Source organism: Lagopus leucura, unplaced genomic scaffold (assembly GCF_019238085.1).
Source record: "Lagopus leucura isolate 7727_CA_CO unplaced genomic scaffold, USGS_WTPT01 Super-Scaffold_100019, whole genome shotgun sequence".
Classification (NCBI taxonomy): Eukaryota; Metazoa; Chordata; class Aves; order Galliformes; family Phasianidae; genus Lagopus; species Lagopus leucura.
The window spans coordinates 10341997-10358794 of record NW_024962273.1 but is presented as its reverse complement, the minus strand read 5'-3'; the positions used below and the strand labels follow the sequence as shown (position 1 = coordinate 10358794).

The 16798-nt window shown below is 38.7% G+C and overlaps 1 protein-coding gene across 1 annotated transcript in view; it reads right to left on the bottom strand.

Moving 5' to 3' along the window:
- Window positions 1-16798, bottom strand: part of HSPBAP1 (HSPB1 associated protein 1) — a 32751-nt gene that overhangs the window by 13351 nt on the left and 2602 nt on the right. The window contains exons 2-3 of the mRNA XM_042877814.1: window positions 8874-9059; window positions 2956-3140 (exon numbers count right to left, since the gene is read on the bottom strand). Coding sequence (XP_042733748.1) covers window positions 2956-3140; window positions 8874-9059 — 371 coding nt within the window. The remainder of the gene's footprint in view (window positions 1-2955; window positions 3141-8873; window positions 9060-16798) is intronic.

The window sequence follows — 16798 nt, the reverse complement described above, 5'->3', positions numbered from 1 at the left end:
AAATAGGAAGAAAGGAAGGAAAAACCTCCATCCCTTTTTCAATACAACTTCATAATCCCGACAGCACACCAGTTCTCTGCCTCTCTGCTCCTGCATCAGCTTTCTCCATGCATTTTGGAAACACAGACTTTATCCTATCAGTGCCCCAGTGGCAAACTATTTTTAAGTTCTTTAGCATTTAATAGATGCATTCTTCTTTTGCCTTTGTAGCTGTGGAGGTGGTGAATGTAAAGCAGATTCACTTCCGGGCTTCCTGGTCTCAGGCAAATCACTTCATCTCTGAGCTTTAGGTTTTCCATCTTGAAAAGGAAGGCAGTGATACTTGTTCTGTTTCAGAAAAGCACATTCAGGATCACTCATCCCACCTAATTTTAGGAACCCACTTCAAGTTTGATTCTTGCTCCTGTCAAAGCACTCTCTGTCACTGCTTGGAGAAGCCACTCTTTTCCCACTGTCTCTAAACAGAAAATAGGAGTCCAGCCTCCTAATTTAAGTATGTAGGCCAGGTGATTGCAGACAGGTGGATGACCATCCTTCATTAAGATCTATGGGTGAGGAAATCTACAGCTAGACATGACTATAATGGTAACTTCACTGTGACTCCGTATTAGGAAAATGAGTGATAGCCTTCCCAAAAATCAGGTGTTGCTCAAGATCTTGAATTTGAGAGCTGTTGATTTCAAAGACATCGTTTGAAAAAAATGCAGAAGTCTAACATAAACATTTGTCAAAAGCGGCAAAAAATCAAACAGAAAAAGTTGCTCCTATAGATTTCAGCAGCCATAAAATTTGAAATCCAATACAAGTATTTCAGTGATAAAGTTAAGCGTAATACCGTCTCTACACTTTAATCTCACACCTAAATAGCTTTTGTATTTTGTTACAATTTAAGTGGAAAGAAAGCGCACGTAATCAATATTTGACTTAAAAGAACTTTCTGAAAACGCCTCAGCTGTAGTAAACAGTTGAAGCCATTATGGGTAAAATAGTTTTTAACCAACGAGCTGAAAAGGAACTGGTAGGATTTCTGAAATCTCGTCACAGTAGGCTCCTTTCCTACAATAAAAAGCCACAGCCAGAAGAAATGTGCTAAAAGGTGTTCCAACCGTAACAGATGGCACATTACTTGTGAATTATATTTATTTCATTTGCTGCTTATAATGAAGTTAATCTGTGCCCGTATGTCACTTTAAAAGGTCTCATTTCTATTTAAGCTTCATGCATATATCTCGCTTCTGATTTATATCTCAAACTCTATAATGAAATATCAACTGAACAAAAAATGTAAGATGCTAGATACTGCTCATAGATTAGAATAATGGAATCATTACCTTAGCCCACACAACTGTAAATGATAAACAGCGCAATCTAAATTTCAAACAACTTCTAAATGGCCCTATTAATCACTATAAATAACAGCACATTTGGCCTTCTTTTCCCCTTCAAGTCACCTTACGTAAATCTAAATAAAATCTAAAATGAAGAAAGGGGTTATCATCAAATTCACACAAGAGTGGAAGAGAATTTCTACAAAGACTTCTGGCTGGTATAAATTGTGTAGCGGTGTTTCAAAATCCATGAGTCTGGAACTGACTGATGTATTTCACTCCTGTGCCTAGGAAATTGGCAGATGACACACACCATATTTGCTTGCCTAACACCATCGATTTTTTTTCCTTACCAGATTCTGCTTTTAAAAAAATCCATGGCATAACCATTACATCTGTTAATTCTAAAAGAACAGTGCAATCTGTTGCTTGCTATAGGTCAGGTGATGAGGTTGTGGTGTGATACCTACACAGAAATGCAATTCTTGGAGACTTGATTTTGTACTTTAAGGGGAAGAAGGAAGGAGGAAAGAGTTGTTTCCTTCTAGTGTGGGTTTATTGACCAAATGAAGCAGCAGGCTGTCCACGTCTTCTGAGCTGCAAGTATCCTCAGAGCTTTGTGCCATAAAACACAGCAAAATGCTGTCTATCCAGGCTGAAAGTGAAGGCCAAGGAAGAACCACAGACAAATTTGAGACTCAAATTTGGAGAATCCTGAAACATCCCTGAAGCTTCAAAATAATCTTGGAGAATAAGATCTGGTATCAGTTATGTGTTGCTCATGATTCAGGAAAGGTAGGAAAAAGGCAAGGTGCTCCCCCAAACACTGTGGTCCAACCACATAATAAAGGGAAATGAGACAGTGTGAAAAAAAGATTGAGCACTGAGAAGTACCCGTTTTGCTGGTATAAAAGAATAAAATACATATAAGAAGCATGGGAAATGCTTTCTGAGGAAATAATTAATTTGAAAGAGCTTATCAATTTGCACTCCCCACCATCCCAATGATACAATATTTGCTGAAAATTATGATTCCATCTTCATGACTGAAAGTGTAGGAATGAATAAGGCTTCAATTACTATTCTTTCTTCATATCTTTTGATAAAATACACCATTTGTATAGCTATTCTTAATTTTGCCCTCTTGTAAGCAGTAGTAGAGAGAATGTAGATGAGCCAATACATTGAAATAGCAGCCACTGAAAAAGTGAAAGAAAATACACCAGCAAGGTGTCCTAATACCTGCATTTGGAAACAAGTATAGTTTATCATAGAATTATTAAGGTTGGAAGATCTAAGATCATCTAGTCCAACTATCAAGACGTCACCCATGCATGTGACTCAGTGCTCTCTGAGCCTGCTCTGGAAGTCCTCCCTCCAGTCACAGAACTGTGGAGGGCTAAATGAGGAGTGGTGCCAATCCAACAGCTGGTTTTGTTAGATCTGGTATTGGTCTCAAGCTTACAGGGAGACACGCAATTTTGGCTGGCAGCCTCGTGGTACTAGCCTGAAAGCCAATAGCTTTACTATTTAAATAGTCAGAGGGAATTGCAGCAGAAGTTTCAGAAGCTATGCTAGATAACTTGCAGTGATAAAAAGGTAGTAGGAGCTAATATGAATGCTTTACCTGGAAAACTTCCTCCTTGTCTTCAAATATCCTAGCAATGTATTTGTAGTCAGCGTAAGCCCAATATTTGGAGTGCTTGAAACAACTGAATGGTCCAGAGAGACAAGAAGGCTGTCCGCTACTCCAAGCCAAAAACTCTTCAAGAGTAGCCTTCACATAGCTACAGCTGGTTTCAAACTGCGGTACTAGAACGACAAAAGAAAAATCAAACATTGTAATGAATGCAAAACTAGTCAAAATAATAAGTAGTTTTTCTGTTGGCTCTGGGTAAATGTAACATGAAATACAAAGCAGGAATAGGTAGCTTGACTCTGGTCAATAAAACGGTTCTCATCATCAAACTTATAATTAGTTCTGAGATTATTGGTTTTTCATTAAGGTTTAAGTGAACCAGAGAAGTTCACTTAAACTGTTATCTTGAACTTGCTGTGAGGTAAAAGCACACCAATAGTTACTGCTGCTCATGTGCAAGGCACCATTAAGCATAGGAACTCAATAATACATCCACAACTCCTAAACATCTTAGACTCCATCCTTTATATGGTCTCTGTTCTCAAATGTGAGCTGTAAATGCATACACAAGTGCAGATTGCAGTGCATACTGTACCCCTTCTTTTGTCTCCATGGATTTTTGTAGCTGGACTTGTTCATTTTTGCCTTTCCCAGGTAAAGCATGACTAAATCAACACATCAATGCATAGGAAGCAAAGTATGGAGCCACACGCATGTCAGTGATCCGTTTAAAATGCTGTGTGTATCTATTTTTCATTTGGAACAGAAGAAATGGTCATGTGGTGTTCCTTGCCAGACAAAAGAACAGCATTACTGGCAGTATTTTGCTCCATTGTGCTTTGGTCACGCTGCCTGATACAGCCTTCCAGCTCATGGTCAGGTCACTTGGAAGACATACAAGATAACCTCCATCACAGCAGGCTTTCCTTCTGGTTATCTGAGATCTTCATTTCCCACAGCTGCTAATTGTGCCAGCTTCAAAGAGACTTATCCAACATTTTAAAAAGCTCCAAAATTACTGTACTATAACCACTATGGAGGATAAAAATTACTGCAGTCTATGTGAATGACAATGACAGAGCTGCAGTTTAACCTTGTGTAACTGGCATAGAGCTGTTCAAAAATGGGATCCTTTCACTGTCACGCAGCAGCAGCAGCTCTTAGTTCTTTACTGCTCTCATTTTGTTATCACAGCCATTCCCATGCAGTCTCATACATTTGTTCTTATTCCTTTTGGGTGGGAAAACAGCTTTTGCAAACCCTTATCACCATCATTCTGTCATTTTCCATTGTAGTAGCCTAGGTAGCAGTTTTCCTTCCCCTTGCTATCAAATTCATTAACTAAAACATGCCAGATAAGCCCCACTATTCAGCATTACGTCACCCGGGTCTCTGCAGTATAAGGGCTCCCTAACCTAGGAACTGCATGCAAGACACACAAATTGCCTGCAGTAACCAAAAAACCCTGTATCTGATTCTGTCTCCATGTTGCAGTTCAATGCTGTCTCCTGATATCGAGTCATTAATGCAATGCACATCATTTCACTAAAAGATGTTCTGATGGAAAAATTAGATAAAAGACACAAGCACTATTGAAGGTGGCTCAATATCTGTATTATTTTGATGAGAACAAAGAGTGCTCAAGACACTGCCTATTTTCCTAGATAACTCAGGAGCAAGTATTTTAAAAGCAAGAAATGTGCTCTTTCTAGCTTCCAATGTATTTCACTCTGAGCTTTATTTCAAAAAATCCAACTGTGAATGGCAATACCATCTTCCAGGATACAGTCTTTTCAAGGCAACATTCTTCATTTAATTTATAGCTAGTTCGATACTGAGGTGTGGGTGCTTATGGAAAAATAAATATTCGCCCTCTAGTCTGCCTTCGAAAGATCCCATCAGGAGGGCTGTGTTCAGGCCTGGGGCTCCCAGCACAAGAAGGATACAGAGCTGTTGGAGCAGGTCCAGAGGAGTGCTGGAAGGATGATCAGAGGGTTGGAGCGCCCCTCCTATGAAGACAGGCTTAGGGAGTTGGGGCTCTGGGGAGAACGCATTGTGGCCTTCCAGTATATAAAAAGAGGCCTATAAGAAAGCTGGAGAGGGAAAGGACAAGGCTTTAAAGTGAAAGAAGGTAGATTTAGATTAGATATAAAGAAGAAATTCTTCACTATGAGGGTGGTGAGGCACTGGAATGTGTGGGGTTGGAATGAGGTGGTTTTTATGGCTCCTTCCAATACAAACCATCCTGTGATTCTGTGACTACAATATCTGTAGGCTTGAAGGAGGGAAGGAACAGCAGTTCCTCCTGAGTTAAGGTCTAGACCTGACAGATGTCAAGTTGTTTTCTACTCAGAGATACTATTTGCAGAGTACATCAAGAGAAATGTATGAGAAAAGGTAATAGCCTTAGAAAATATCCTAAAGCTCTAGTAAAAATGAAAGTGGAATGTCTCCTCTGTTTCTTTAAGCTTAAAAGAGAACCAAATATCTATTCACAGCTGCTGCAAAATTAAAATTATTTAATCGAATAATCCAAGCCAAGAATAACAATTTAACATTATGACGAAGCACAGGCACACTCATAAACCAAAAGACTGTCCATCCACATCTAACCCCAGCTTCACATGGTATTTATTCAGCCTATGGTATTTGTATTATCTTCACAGCTTTCTATTCAGCAGTGAAATCTGTAGCCGCTTTCCCTGTATCAAACCTCTCAGGTCTGAGTTCTCCTACTGTCCTTGGTGGTGAATCTCCTTGTGCAGGTTGTCTAAGTTGCAGCCCTTTTCTATCCAGCTGTGTATCTGACAGCTCCACAACAGCATCTCTAAGAAAAAACTTCCTCCACAGATCTCATGACTCACAGCTGATCAGCACGACAGTCTCTTGCTCTCTCCAGCTTCTTCATAGTAAATGCTTCATTTATTCATTTCAATAAGCAACCAGATAAATGGTCAAAATTAGAAGTCTGTAGAAAAAAAAAAAAAGCCCATTTTGAGGAAGCTTTTCTTTTTCCTTTGTAGATGCTGGTATTTTCTGGATGGCCATCAGATACATGAGCTATACTGCTCATGCTATACTGCTGCATTTTCTCTGCCAGAAACTCAACTTCAATAGCTGCTGCTCACCCAGTTAGCCTGACTCAGAAAAATAAATATTTTAGCCTGGCTGGAATTAAATAGGTACAGATTTTTTTATTAATTGCACCTTTTTTGCTCTTGAAATGGATGCTGGTATTCTCTTTGGAGGTATCTTATCTCTGTCAATTTTTAATCCTCTGATTACATTTTTTTTTCCTCTAACAGACACATTCTGTTTAACTTGTGTAATCAGACAGAATACTATCAAACACCTACACTTAGGTGTGTATAAATAATTCAAGCAAACAATTCACACATACTGCTAGCTCCCATGTTTTACCTGCCAAATACACCTTCTTCTGTGTGCCTGAAGAAGTTCCAAATCAGCAAGAAAAGCAAATACCAGAATCTAAGCAGCTCTCGCTGAGTTGCAGTGTTTTCAGTTCTCACTTTGTTATACTAAGGAGCCTTCAGTTCAGGATTCCCCCAACAAGTTGCAGATGTGTTACCAAAGAAAGATGAGAAATTGTTGTAGGAAGAAGTTTCAAATTATTTAGGATTTTCCAGATGAACCTAATAATCTCAGAAACTCCGAAGCAGTCATTTTAGTGACATGAAAATGCATTCACATGGAAGAAAACAGTCTGCTTCTGCATGTTTCCAATTGAGTGCCAGGTGTGGTGCCAACTAATCTTAAGTCTATTCTAGTCTAAGGTCAATTAATTTAGTGTTAACGTAGAAGGGATACTCAGAGTACATTCAACATAATATTCAATGTAACTGAGTTGTATTCTGCTGTCACTTTATCTAACCACACCACTGCCTCTGTTTCATCTGCAAAAGTTGGAGTGAGCAAAAATAAGAAAGAAAGGCCCTCATTGAAAAACTGTTACACAAGAGTGAGATCAAGTATTTTCCAAATGACATGAAATGCATTACATTATTTCAGACTCTGAGATGGTTTGGCTAACGGCTTCACTAACACAAACTTACAGTGCAAATCTTTTATAGCAACACAAGTTGCATTCAGTTATAGTACAATTCCTGACAGCCTTACCCATCTTCCTGAAGACACTTCTAGCTCACATTAGCAAGTAATGGAGGTTCCTGGAGACAAATTGATTGCTGACTAGGAATCAATGCCTTTAGGAAAATGTAAAATACAGACAGATGCAGTTCCAAGGTACAACTTCAAGTGTAAGCCATATCCTTAGTGGCTATGTTATTCTTAAGTGATGAGTTTTAGCCACTTAGTTGGTACCAACAGTCCGTCACTTACCCACAACTCTGTGAATCTCATGAGAAGCTTTCCTAGTTGGAACACTCATCTGTCACTCAAAAATGCCCACTGATAAATGCAGACTAGGACCTAAACTATCCTTGTACCCGTGCTCGTTCCGCATATTGGAACTCAGGTACATTAACAAGGTGTCAAGGAAAATGTCACATATATGCGACGTTTACTTTCTTCGCTGCTGGAAACTGGTGAGTGCCTCTAATGTTTTGTGCAAGAACTGGTTGATACCTCTCTGAAGTACAGTCACACTGATGGAGACTTGTACCAACATATTAATTCTACAACTCAGCTCTCTTGCCTATAGAATGTGGATAAATAACACTTGCTTCCCCAAGGGATGATACAGGGATCATTAATCCAAGCTGGTAATAAGCTTTGAAATCCTAAAATGCTAAGCATTTCTCCTCTAACACTTCTTTCTGTTTCATCACTTCTCTTGCAAAAATTGAACATGAAATATTATTACCATCATGATGTGAAGAAAGGAAATTTCATGGTGTTGTAATATAATATGATGTAATTCAACCACTTCCATAGGAGTGGCAGAGCCTCTTCTGGAGTCTCTATGCAGTCCCTATGCTCCAGGAAAGTGGTGGTCCAACTGAAGAAGGTTAGAAGAGATAGATAATAGCTAGAAGAGGTGTAGAAAAAACTTGACTTACTCTGAACGTTTTTTAAAACCTGGGGGTTATTGGCCTAGGAAAAAAATACTAAAGAGATCGAAGAGAGAGAATATATTTCATGGGAAAGGGAGAAAGCAGGGGACAAATTGTATTTTGGCCTGTGGTTGGGAGGGCTAAGGATATAAAGAGTCTAAAATAAGCACTGAATAACCTCTGAAGTGGCTACCTGATTGCCATTTCGGATTTTGTATCTTCCCAGCCTGGTCTGAAACTGCGCATGGATACATCATGACTAGTATTGTATAGCTACAAAGATAGTAGTTGTAGTATTTAAAATCAACTGTAAAACTGGCCTTTCTGCTCTGGCATGCTTATATATCTCTGAGTGAATCTTAACCTTGTGATTCTATGATTCTATGAGGGTTTAGAGCTGAAGTTGTTATACTGGCATCAGATGACTTTATTTGTACTTCTATAACATTTTTCATCACAGGATTTTAAAAGCACCAAAAGCTATCAGAGTCTTATCAAGCCTTTAGTAGGAAGGTATTATATCTACATTTTATGGGTGAAAAAAAGATAGCCTGTTTAGTCATCTAATTTTTTAATGCACAAAGTTTGTGTATGTAGAAATTCAGTCAGTGTGAACATCTAAATCACATAAAAGAACAAGACCAAACACATTCTACACAGCAAGGAAAAGAAACTGAGACTGTTGATTCCTGTATGTTAGTGTTATCTACCACATTTCCCACTACAAATAAGCACACAAGAAAGGAAAGTTCAGTGTCGGCCAAATTTACTGACTAAAAATCAAAAACTATGATGAAAAGTAATACATTAGAAAGTGAACAGTGATAACAGAGAGGCAGAGAATTTGAAAAAAAGAAAATGTTTAAGTCTCACCTAAATCCATTGTCTTCAGTCCTATCCTGAACTGTATTGTTTTTCCACCCAGCATCGCAGAAAGGTGTTTCACATCCCAGCGCAGGGCTGGCCAGTCACCAACCATGTTACAGAAGACTGCAGGTTGCTGCAGTGACATCACAATTTCCTTGGCTTTCTCAGGAGTAAATGGTTTGACATCTTCACCTTTGTAGGGAAAAAAAATAATACAACCAATCACAACCACAGCTGTGGATAAATGATGTATGATACATGATGTGTTACCTATTATCTCCCACAGCATGAGAATCGTTAAGAACGAATACTTAATCTTTTGTAGTTGATTTTTTCACTTATTGCATTTGCAAAGACATCTATGTAACATTTCTAGTGCAAACACTGGAAGAATATTCCTACACTATATTTCAATTTAAAGCAGTGTACTGGCACTCGAAATGTAACATAAATAAATAACAGAATAGGCATATGCTTACAATTTCCACTTCTATGTGGGCAGTAAAGCACTGCAATCAAATCGTTTACAATTAGGCTTCTGATAAAAAACAAACATGAATAATGTCCAGAGTTTAGAGAACATAAATTTTATGAGTAACAATCTTTATGTCCAGAATTCCTTCCAAGAAATGCAGAGCATTGTCAGAGGTAGCAAGCCAGGTTCCAATGCATTTAATTTAAAGAAATTGCAGTGCAACAAAAAGCAGCAGGTATTTCTGAAGTGTTTTAAAATTTCTTTTCATCTATGCAATTTTAGAAAAAGAAAATTGTGCCAATCCAGGAAGTATGTTAATTTGAGATTTCAATTTAGTCCTTTGTTGTTCAGAGATTTATATGCCCCACTGAAACTGTCAGGCTGAAATGCAAGCAACCTTGAATAAACTCAGCACTTTCAGAACAACTTTCCTTTAGGGACATATTGAGAAGGAAAACCTGTTTAAAAATAAAAATAATGTTGCAGCTCCATAGAACTGAAGCAGTGGACTACAAATCTGGATCATAAAAAAAAAATCTATTCATATTTTAACCTCTATTAAAGTTAACTCACCCAGAATTTGTACTCATATAATGTCTAATATTTAACATTCTGATTAAATGCACCCGGTTCCCCATGACTTGCATAAAACAAACCAATTTGCTCACTGTATTTAGGGGCCAAATTATGGTCTGGCATGTGCAATGGGTTAAACAAATACAGAACAAGTAAATCTACCTTGCCACCTGGTGCTATTTGTACCCTTTGTGTGTCAGTCCTACGTGGGCAGCAGTCTTTTCCAGCAGGAGAAGACCCACTGGGAACAAGGGGCACTAGGGAAAGTTATTCAGGATTGTGTCTTGGTGGAAGTCTTTCCAGAGACAGCTAAAGGCTTACGAGCAGGCCCAAGTGCATGTGCTGGTATGGCCACAGAGAGCTGGGGCCAGGCATGGGAAGAGGGCAAACTTGGCATGTTTCTTTACAGTGACGTTGCTCAAAGACTAAAAGTGAGGCTCAGTACAGATCTGAATGCTGCCATGGGGATTTGTACAGCCTCTTCCATCCTCAGGCGGTGCAATCATAATGCTGTACACAGGTGGGGTTCATGGTGTCCGAGCTGTCTGGCCTTGTGTATCCTTCAGCTTTTCCAACTTGTTAAAATGAAATCGCTCCTGGTCAGGCAAAGTTTATCACTGCATGTCTGTCCTTTCTACATGTGGGCACAAATCCACGGAAACACTTTGCTTTGGAGAATTTCGTAGAGCAAAATTTTGTGTTGATTCTCTAATTTCTGTCAGTGTTGGGATGTGCTCTGTAAAAGCAGAAATTTTACTGGGAGAAACAGGGAGTGACTGAAGCCAACTGTTCATTCTGTGTGGCTTCCTTCCAATGTGATTGCCACAGACATACTGTGCTTTTGGAAGATGTGGTTTTAACCACAGTGAATATACAGTGGGACAGTTTGTATCAGCACCAAACAGAAAAGAAACCCATAATGCAACTAGACTAAATGGTCTCTCCTATACTGAATGTTAGCTGGAGGTTTTTGTCACGTCACAACATTTGACTCAGCTGTAAACTTATTTCCCTATAAAAGAATATATAGAAATATATAGAAACAATGAATGAATACGAGCAGTCCACCTCAGAACGGCAGTCATTCCTCTCTTCAAGTAGTACTACAGTCGTGGTTAAATGAGTGTGTATCTTTTCCTGATATACATAAAATAATCACATTCAATACACACACTGCTCATATAATCAGCACTGGAATTCAAAACATTTTAGAAAATTTAAAGCATTAGATAAATAAACATTACTGTTTTGGAAAAGACAAATGGGGATTCTTGCCAATTTTGTAGAAATAATCTTAGTGTCTTGATTCAGTTTTATGTATTCCTTGGTGAGAACTACCGACAGTTAAACGTAATTCTTTCCCCATAATATTTGTCATGAATATCTAAATGCCTGGAACTGAAAAGGCACACAATAAAAAGTAAATATCATATACTACATCAAATAGATATTTTGATAATTTGGACAACTCTGCTGACAATCAACACAGACTTCTGGAAGAACTATACACTGTAGGAGTGGTAAAAGATTAAAGAGAAGGTCTGAAGATAGTATCTCTTGAAAGAGATATCAGCAGAAACATTTGTAATCTTAAATGATAATAATAATCTTTTCCTTTGCTGCTCTTGTCATAGCTTCACAAAGACCTCACAAGTTGGATTCCTGTTTCTCGATATTAAGTGGAGTTGATAGCAACTGATTCCTAGGAAAATGCTGAGATTTAATAGCATGTATAAGGGTATTGACTTTTGACACCGATGTGTATAAGCAAAATGCGTATAAATAAAGTATGTAGCAGAGAGACCAAATGTCCTTGGCAAACCCTGAGTATTACAGATGAAATTCTTGGAAGACATGAGGCTAGCAGGAGAGGACAGAAATGCACATTCCTTCTGAAAAGAAAAAAAAACAACAGCTGGAGTCTTCATTCTCACAGCTGTACTCTGATCCAAAAGAGAAGAGGAATACTGTTAAATTAGTTCTTTCCATCACACTCAACAAATGGCATGGCTTCACATTACAAAAGAAGCAGGAACCATTTGCCTAATGTTGTGACTTTATGCAGGCCATGTATAATATCCAACCAGGAACTGAAAAACTGAACCAAGTTTTACCCTAGTTTTGTAACTGTGACAACTCAAATAATTGGCGAAACATGTAGGTGTTCTTTGGAAAGGTAACACAGTGTGAAACAGAGATCTTCCAATTAGAAAAACAAAGCTCTCCAGTCATCTTTACCTAAAGTGTTGTCAAATATGAAGAGTCGGCCAGATTTCAGCACTGAGAGGAGGAAAAGAATAGTGACGAATTTGCTAAGTACTTTCCAGTAGACTTTGTGTTTCTAAGAGGAAAACTAATTTTATGTTTCTGATTAACAGTTTTTCAGATTAACTGAGTGGGGTTTGGGAATAAAGAGTTTAGCACAGCAGGCAGTCTGAAGAAAAGTGGACTTGATCAAAGTTGTTTCAGAAGTTAAATGCACTATCGTTAGGAAGCTAAATGTACTCTCATTCATTTAAAATAATTTAGCAAACTACGAGGGTTCATTAGTGAGTGGTAATTGGCTTCTGCCAAAACACCCTGCTGCTTAAATATATGATTTAATTGAGAGGTATTAAAATTGTTTTCTAAAAGAGGAAGTGCAATCCTGATAGCATATTTGGTATAAGCATTGTCAATTTCTGTTTTTTTTCTTTCAAATCCATAAAGCTTCATCATCCTTATTTCTTTAAAAGAAAAACAAAAAAAGTGTAATGCATAAAAAATTAAAAGAAAAAAATTGGTATTTTGAAGGGGTTAATGCAGAGCAGTCAAGTCACTCAAGAAATCTAACTTCCATAGTCTTAAAAATCCAACAACTAGGAATGGGGGATGGCAGAATTCCCCAAACCAAAGAGAAGTGACTTGGTTTTAAGGTCAGACTTAATGACTTCTCAGTACGTTAAAGCTGTAAATGAAAAAAAATCTTCATGTGATTGCAACATTCTGCACTATAATCAGACTAATCTGGGCAAACAGTGCACCTAAATATAAACAAGTAGTTTTCAGGATATATTATACCAACAGCCAGGTACTTCCTCCTGACCACTTATTGCTGTCCACTACAACTTTTGATTCTGGGTATGGCAGCACTGCACGGACAGCTCAGCCCAGGGGCATCAAAACTAGATTTGCATGGATATTTTGGTTACTGTAGGATAGCTGTTACATGGAGCCTATCAGGACATACTGGTCAAACACCCTTCTGCACTGGTAAGACAGGCACCTAAAGACTCCGGTAGCCTGAAGGAAGCACACCCTTCCTTGTTCTCCCCTGAGCAAGGGGAACAAAATAAAAGATCAGTCTGTCTTTCTCAGGAAAGTTCTGGGAGTGCAGAGGAAGCTGTATTTGCACTTACCTTTCAGCCCTGCTGCAGCACCTCACTTTTTCTTACAGCAAGCCCATGTGACTCAAGACATGAAGATAAGAGCATGGGCTATGCCCTCAAACCACAAACTGTCCTTAAGATACAGAAAAGGGAATTGCTACCAGACTTCTTAGGGTGGAGAATGAGGCAGGACGCTGAATACACTGGCAGGGACTGGCAGATCATGCATGAACTTAAGAAATTCCTTCCTACATCCCCTGAGTCTCTTCCTAGAAAGCTTCTGTCCTGTTCTGCTCCCATGCTGTACTGCACTTCTAGAAAGCAGTTTCATCTGTCCAAAGTTAACAAGGTGCTGAACAGACCTCACTTCTCCTGGTCTCCTCTAGTACGAGAAATGCCTTCCTCTCCCCTGTTGTCCTTGTAACTCCTGCCTTCATCTCTGGCATTTCAAATTCCCCCTTCTCCACATCCCCCAAAATGAGGAAAATGAAAAGACATACAATTGAGGTAAGTGATATTAAATATATTTGCAATGAACTTTGTATACATCTTATTGGCAAAATTGCTGAAAGTACAGTGAAGCATAATGAGACTGCAGCACTTGTCAGACAAATTGAATTTCATTTGCTTTTGAAGGAAAAGACCATGGCCTTCAGCCAGAGCCTTCCAACAGGATATAAAAGAGTTTATCCAACAGGGTGGACTTCTTTCTTAAGCCAGGCTACTGTTGAACCACCTTTCTGCCTGTTTGGCATGGAAATCACACTCACGCTGCTGGGCAAATTCGGTAGCACCCCTATTCCTTCCCAATGCTTCACAGGCACTCATAGATGTTTTTCACAACCTTCCTAATGTGAGAAATTTAATGCAAACTGAGTATAACATTATGCTTGGAAGTAAGGGAATTAATGCACCACAGAACTGGCATCTATGTTTCTAAGAAAAAAATAATCTGCTTGTAAATAACGTATATTTCTATTACTTTTCCTATTCCTTGTTAGTAGTAAATACAAATGCACTACTCTTAAATTGATGAATACACTGCATAATATTCAGTGCCAAAAATTCTGAGTATATTGTTGTCCTGTGCTGCAAACTTAATTGACAAGAACTTCAAAGTGGAAGCAACAAAAGAAATGAAATGTAAAATATAGCACTTTCCCATAAGCTATTGCAGTAAGTAGTCAATAATAGTCAATAGTATTCTAAAAACACATTTTTCCTGTAACTAGTCAATAATGCAACTGAGCCTTTAGAATGTGACAAAAGGGAATGGCAGAAGTATACAGGACTTTGTTCATTATTATGAACGTAGAATGTACAGTCTGATTAGTTCCCAACTAGAGTCCTTTGGAGTTACAACTGTCCAAATGAAATTATATCTTTGAAGGATTAACAGAAATATTTTAGAATTACACAGATTATTACACTGAAAGAAACTGGGAAGATTCACCATGTGAGCCTCCAGAAAGTTTCTGAAGTGCACAATTACTACTGTGCACAAATGAGGCATGAGATTCTGGGATTGCCAATATTACAGGAAATAAAGCTAAAAGCTTAGCTATTGCTACATCTGTTTAGACTATTTCTTTTGTCATGGCTAAAGCAGAAGTCAGCTAAACCTTTGTTATAAGTTGCTATTTGCTTTTCTAAAGGTTCTCATCCAACAACGCACTGGGGATGTATTTCTTACGTACTTGTTATCAGAAACAAAGGGGAAATTGTCTTTGAAGAACTTCTTTCTATGTTTTGTTTTGAATCTTGGAGTTCACATAAGGAATGTAAAATCTTGCTCTAATACAGCTAAGGACACATTTGACCTAACACTGCTCACTAAAATCTGAATCACCAAGCTCTTGTAACTTGACGTTCAATCTTAACTTTTCATTAATGTTAGACAGGTTTCTTAATAGAAATATTCAACACAGAAGAAACTCTGTTTCTTCTGAAAATAGTTCCTTTCACAACTTTCCATACAACAAGCTGTTGTTAGTGGTGTCATAGCATACCTATTGTATGACAGCTGTGCATGACTGGCCAGACAACAGAATTGTGCATATGCAAGCATCCTAACGCTGAGATCATTGCAGCAGGGCTAAGTGGCTCCTTGCTGCTATGATGTGAGACAACAGGAGAACAATGTCAAAGTCTGATCAGAAATGAGAAACACATTCACCAGCGACACAATGCACAGACCAGTGCCACAGCAAATTGACTAGCTCTTCTTGCTGGCATCAGAGAGATTATGAGACCAATACTGAGGCAGTCCCAGCTCAAGAAAACGTGGAGATTTTCACTCTGTATTCCCAAATCAGGCCTAGCATCCTGGTGTGACCCAGCTCATTTCCATCATTCTTAGGTTTTTAGAAAGACAGGAAATCATCAATCTTCAGAGTTTGATTTCCCTAATGCAACTGTGAGATGAAAATATTCTACTGATGTTTGCAGTTTCTTAGAGCTCCAAATAAAGTAGAAGAACTATTCAGTAACTCTGAATGAAGTGGAAGAACATTGGGACCATGGCCCACTGAACTTCTGCTCCCATATAACCTCTCTAAAATACTGAAGACCTGAATCTGACTTTTGCATATTACTTTCAAGAGCTGAAGAACCCACAGCATGGTGTACAGGGAATCTGGTGAGATGCCTTTTATTAGCCAACCACCGAAGTCGACTTCACATAGAACAATAAGCTACCTCACATCTACCCAAAGGACACTGCAATGGGATCTGGCTAAGCACAAACCTATGATCATCTCACCTGTAATGGTCACTGTACAGTGTGGACATGCACAGGCTCCAGACTAAAGGTAAAAATGAATATCTACTGGAAAATACTGATATTTGAATTTAAACTGTCCGGCTTCCGTATTTTCCTTTATTTGATAGCAGAAAAACAAAACAAAATAAGGAAGTAATGTAAAAAGATTTTGTCTCAAAGTATAAAGGAATCATTGGATGACTGTAGAGCTAGGAGTCTAGCTACCTCTCACTGAAAGTTGAGAAAGGTACAGCTTGCAGACTGAAGATGCCAAAATAAGCCAAAAACAGAGCAGATCCTGCTGTGTAACCAGAAGGAAGGGAATGTCAAAATAACATGAGGGAAGGACAGGATTTGTCCATAACTCTTCAAAGGTCTGTGCAAGGGCAGAACGTGAAGAAGAGAACCATTGCATCACTCTGCCACTCAAGTGCTATGTATGAGAACTCTGACACCATACTGTCACAACTCCAACCAAAGCCTAGAAGTTGAGGGAAATCCTTGGAAAACAGGCCTCTTTTTGGATGCTGGAGGGAATATTCAAAATATTAGGAGTTCCCTCATGGGGGACACCCTCCTGGACTGCTCAGCTTAACCACCACACGATAGGAGTGTTTAAGCTGAATTAGGCTCTCCAGGTGCCTCAGGGTTACAACGAATGTGTAAAAACCTTCAGTTTATCTTTTTAAAGACAAGCTGAAAGCAGTACAGTCTGGATGCCAATTCCTAAATGGATCAGCCGGGTGTGCCT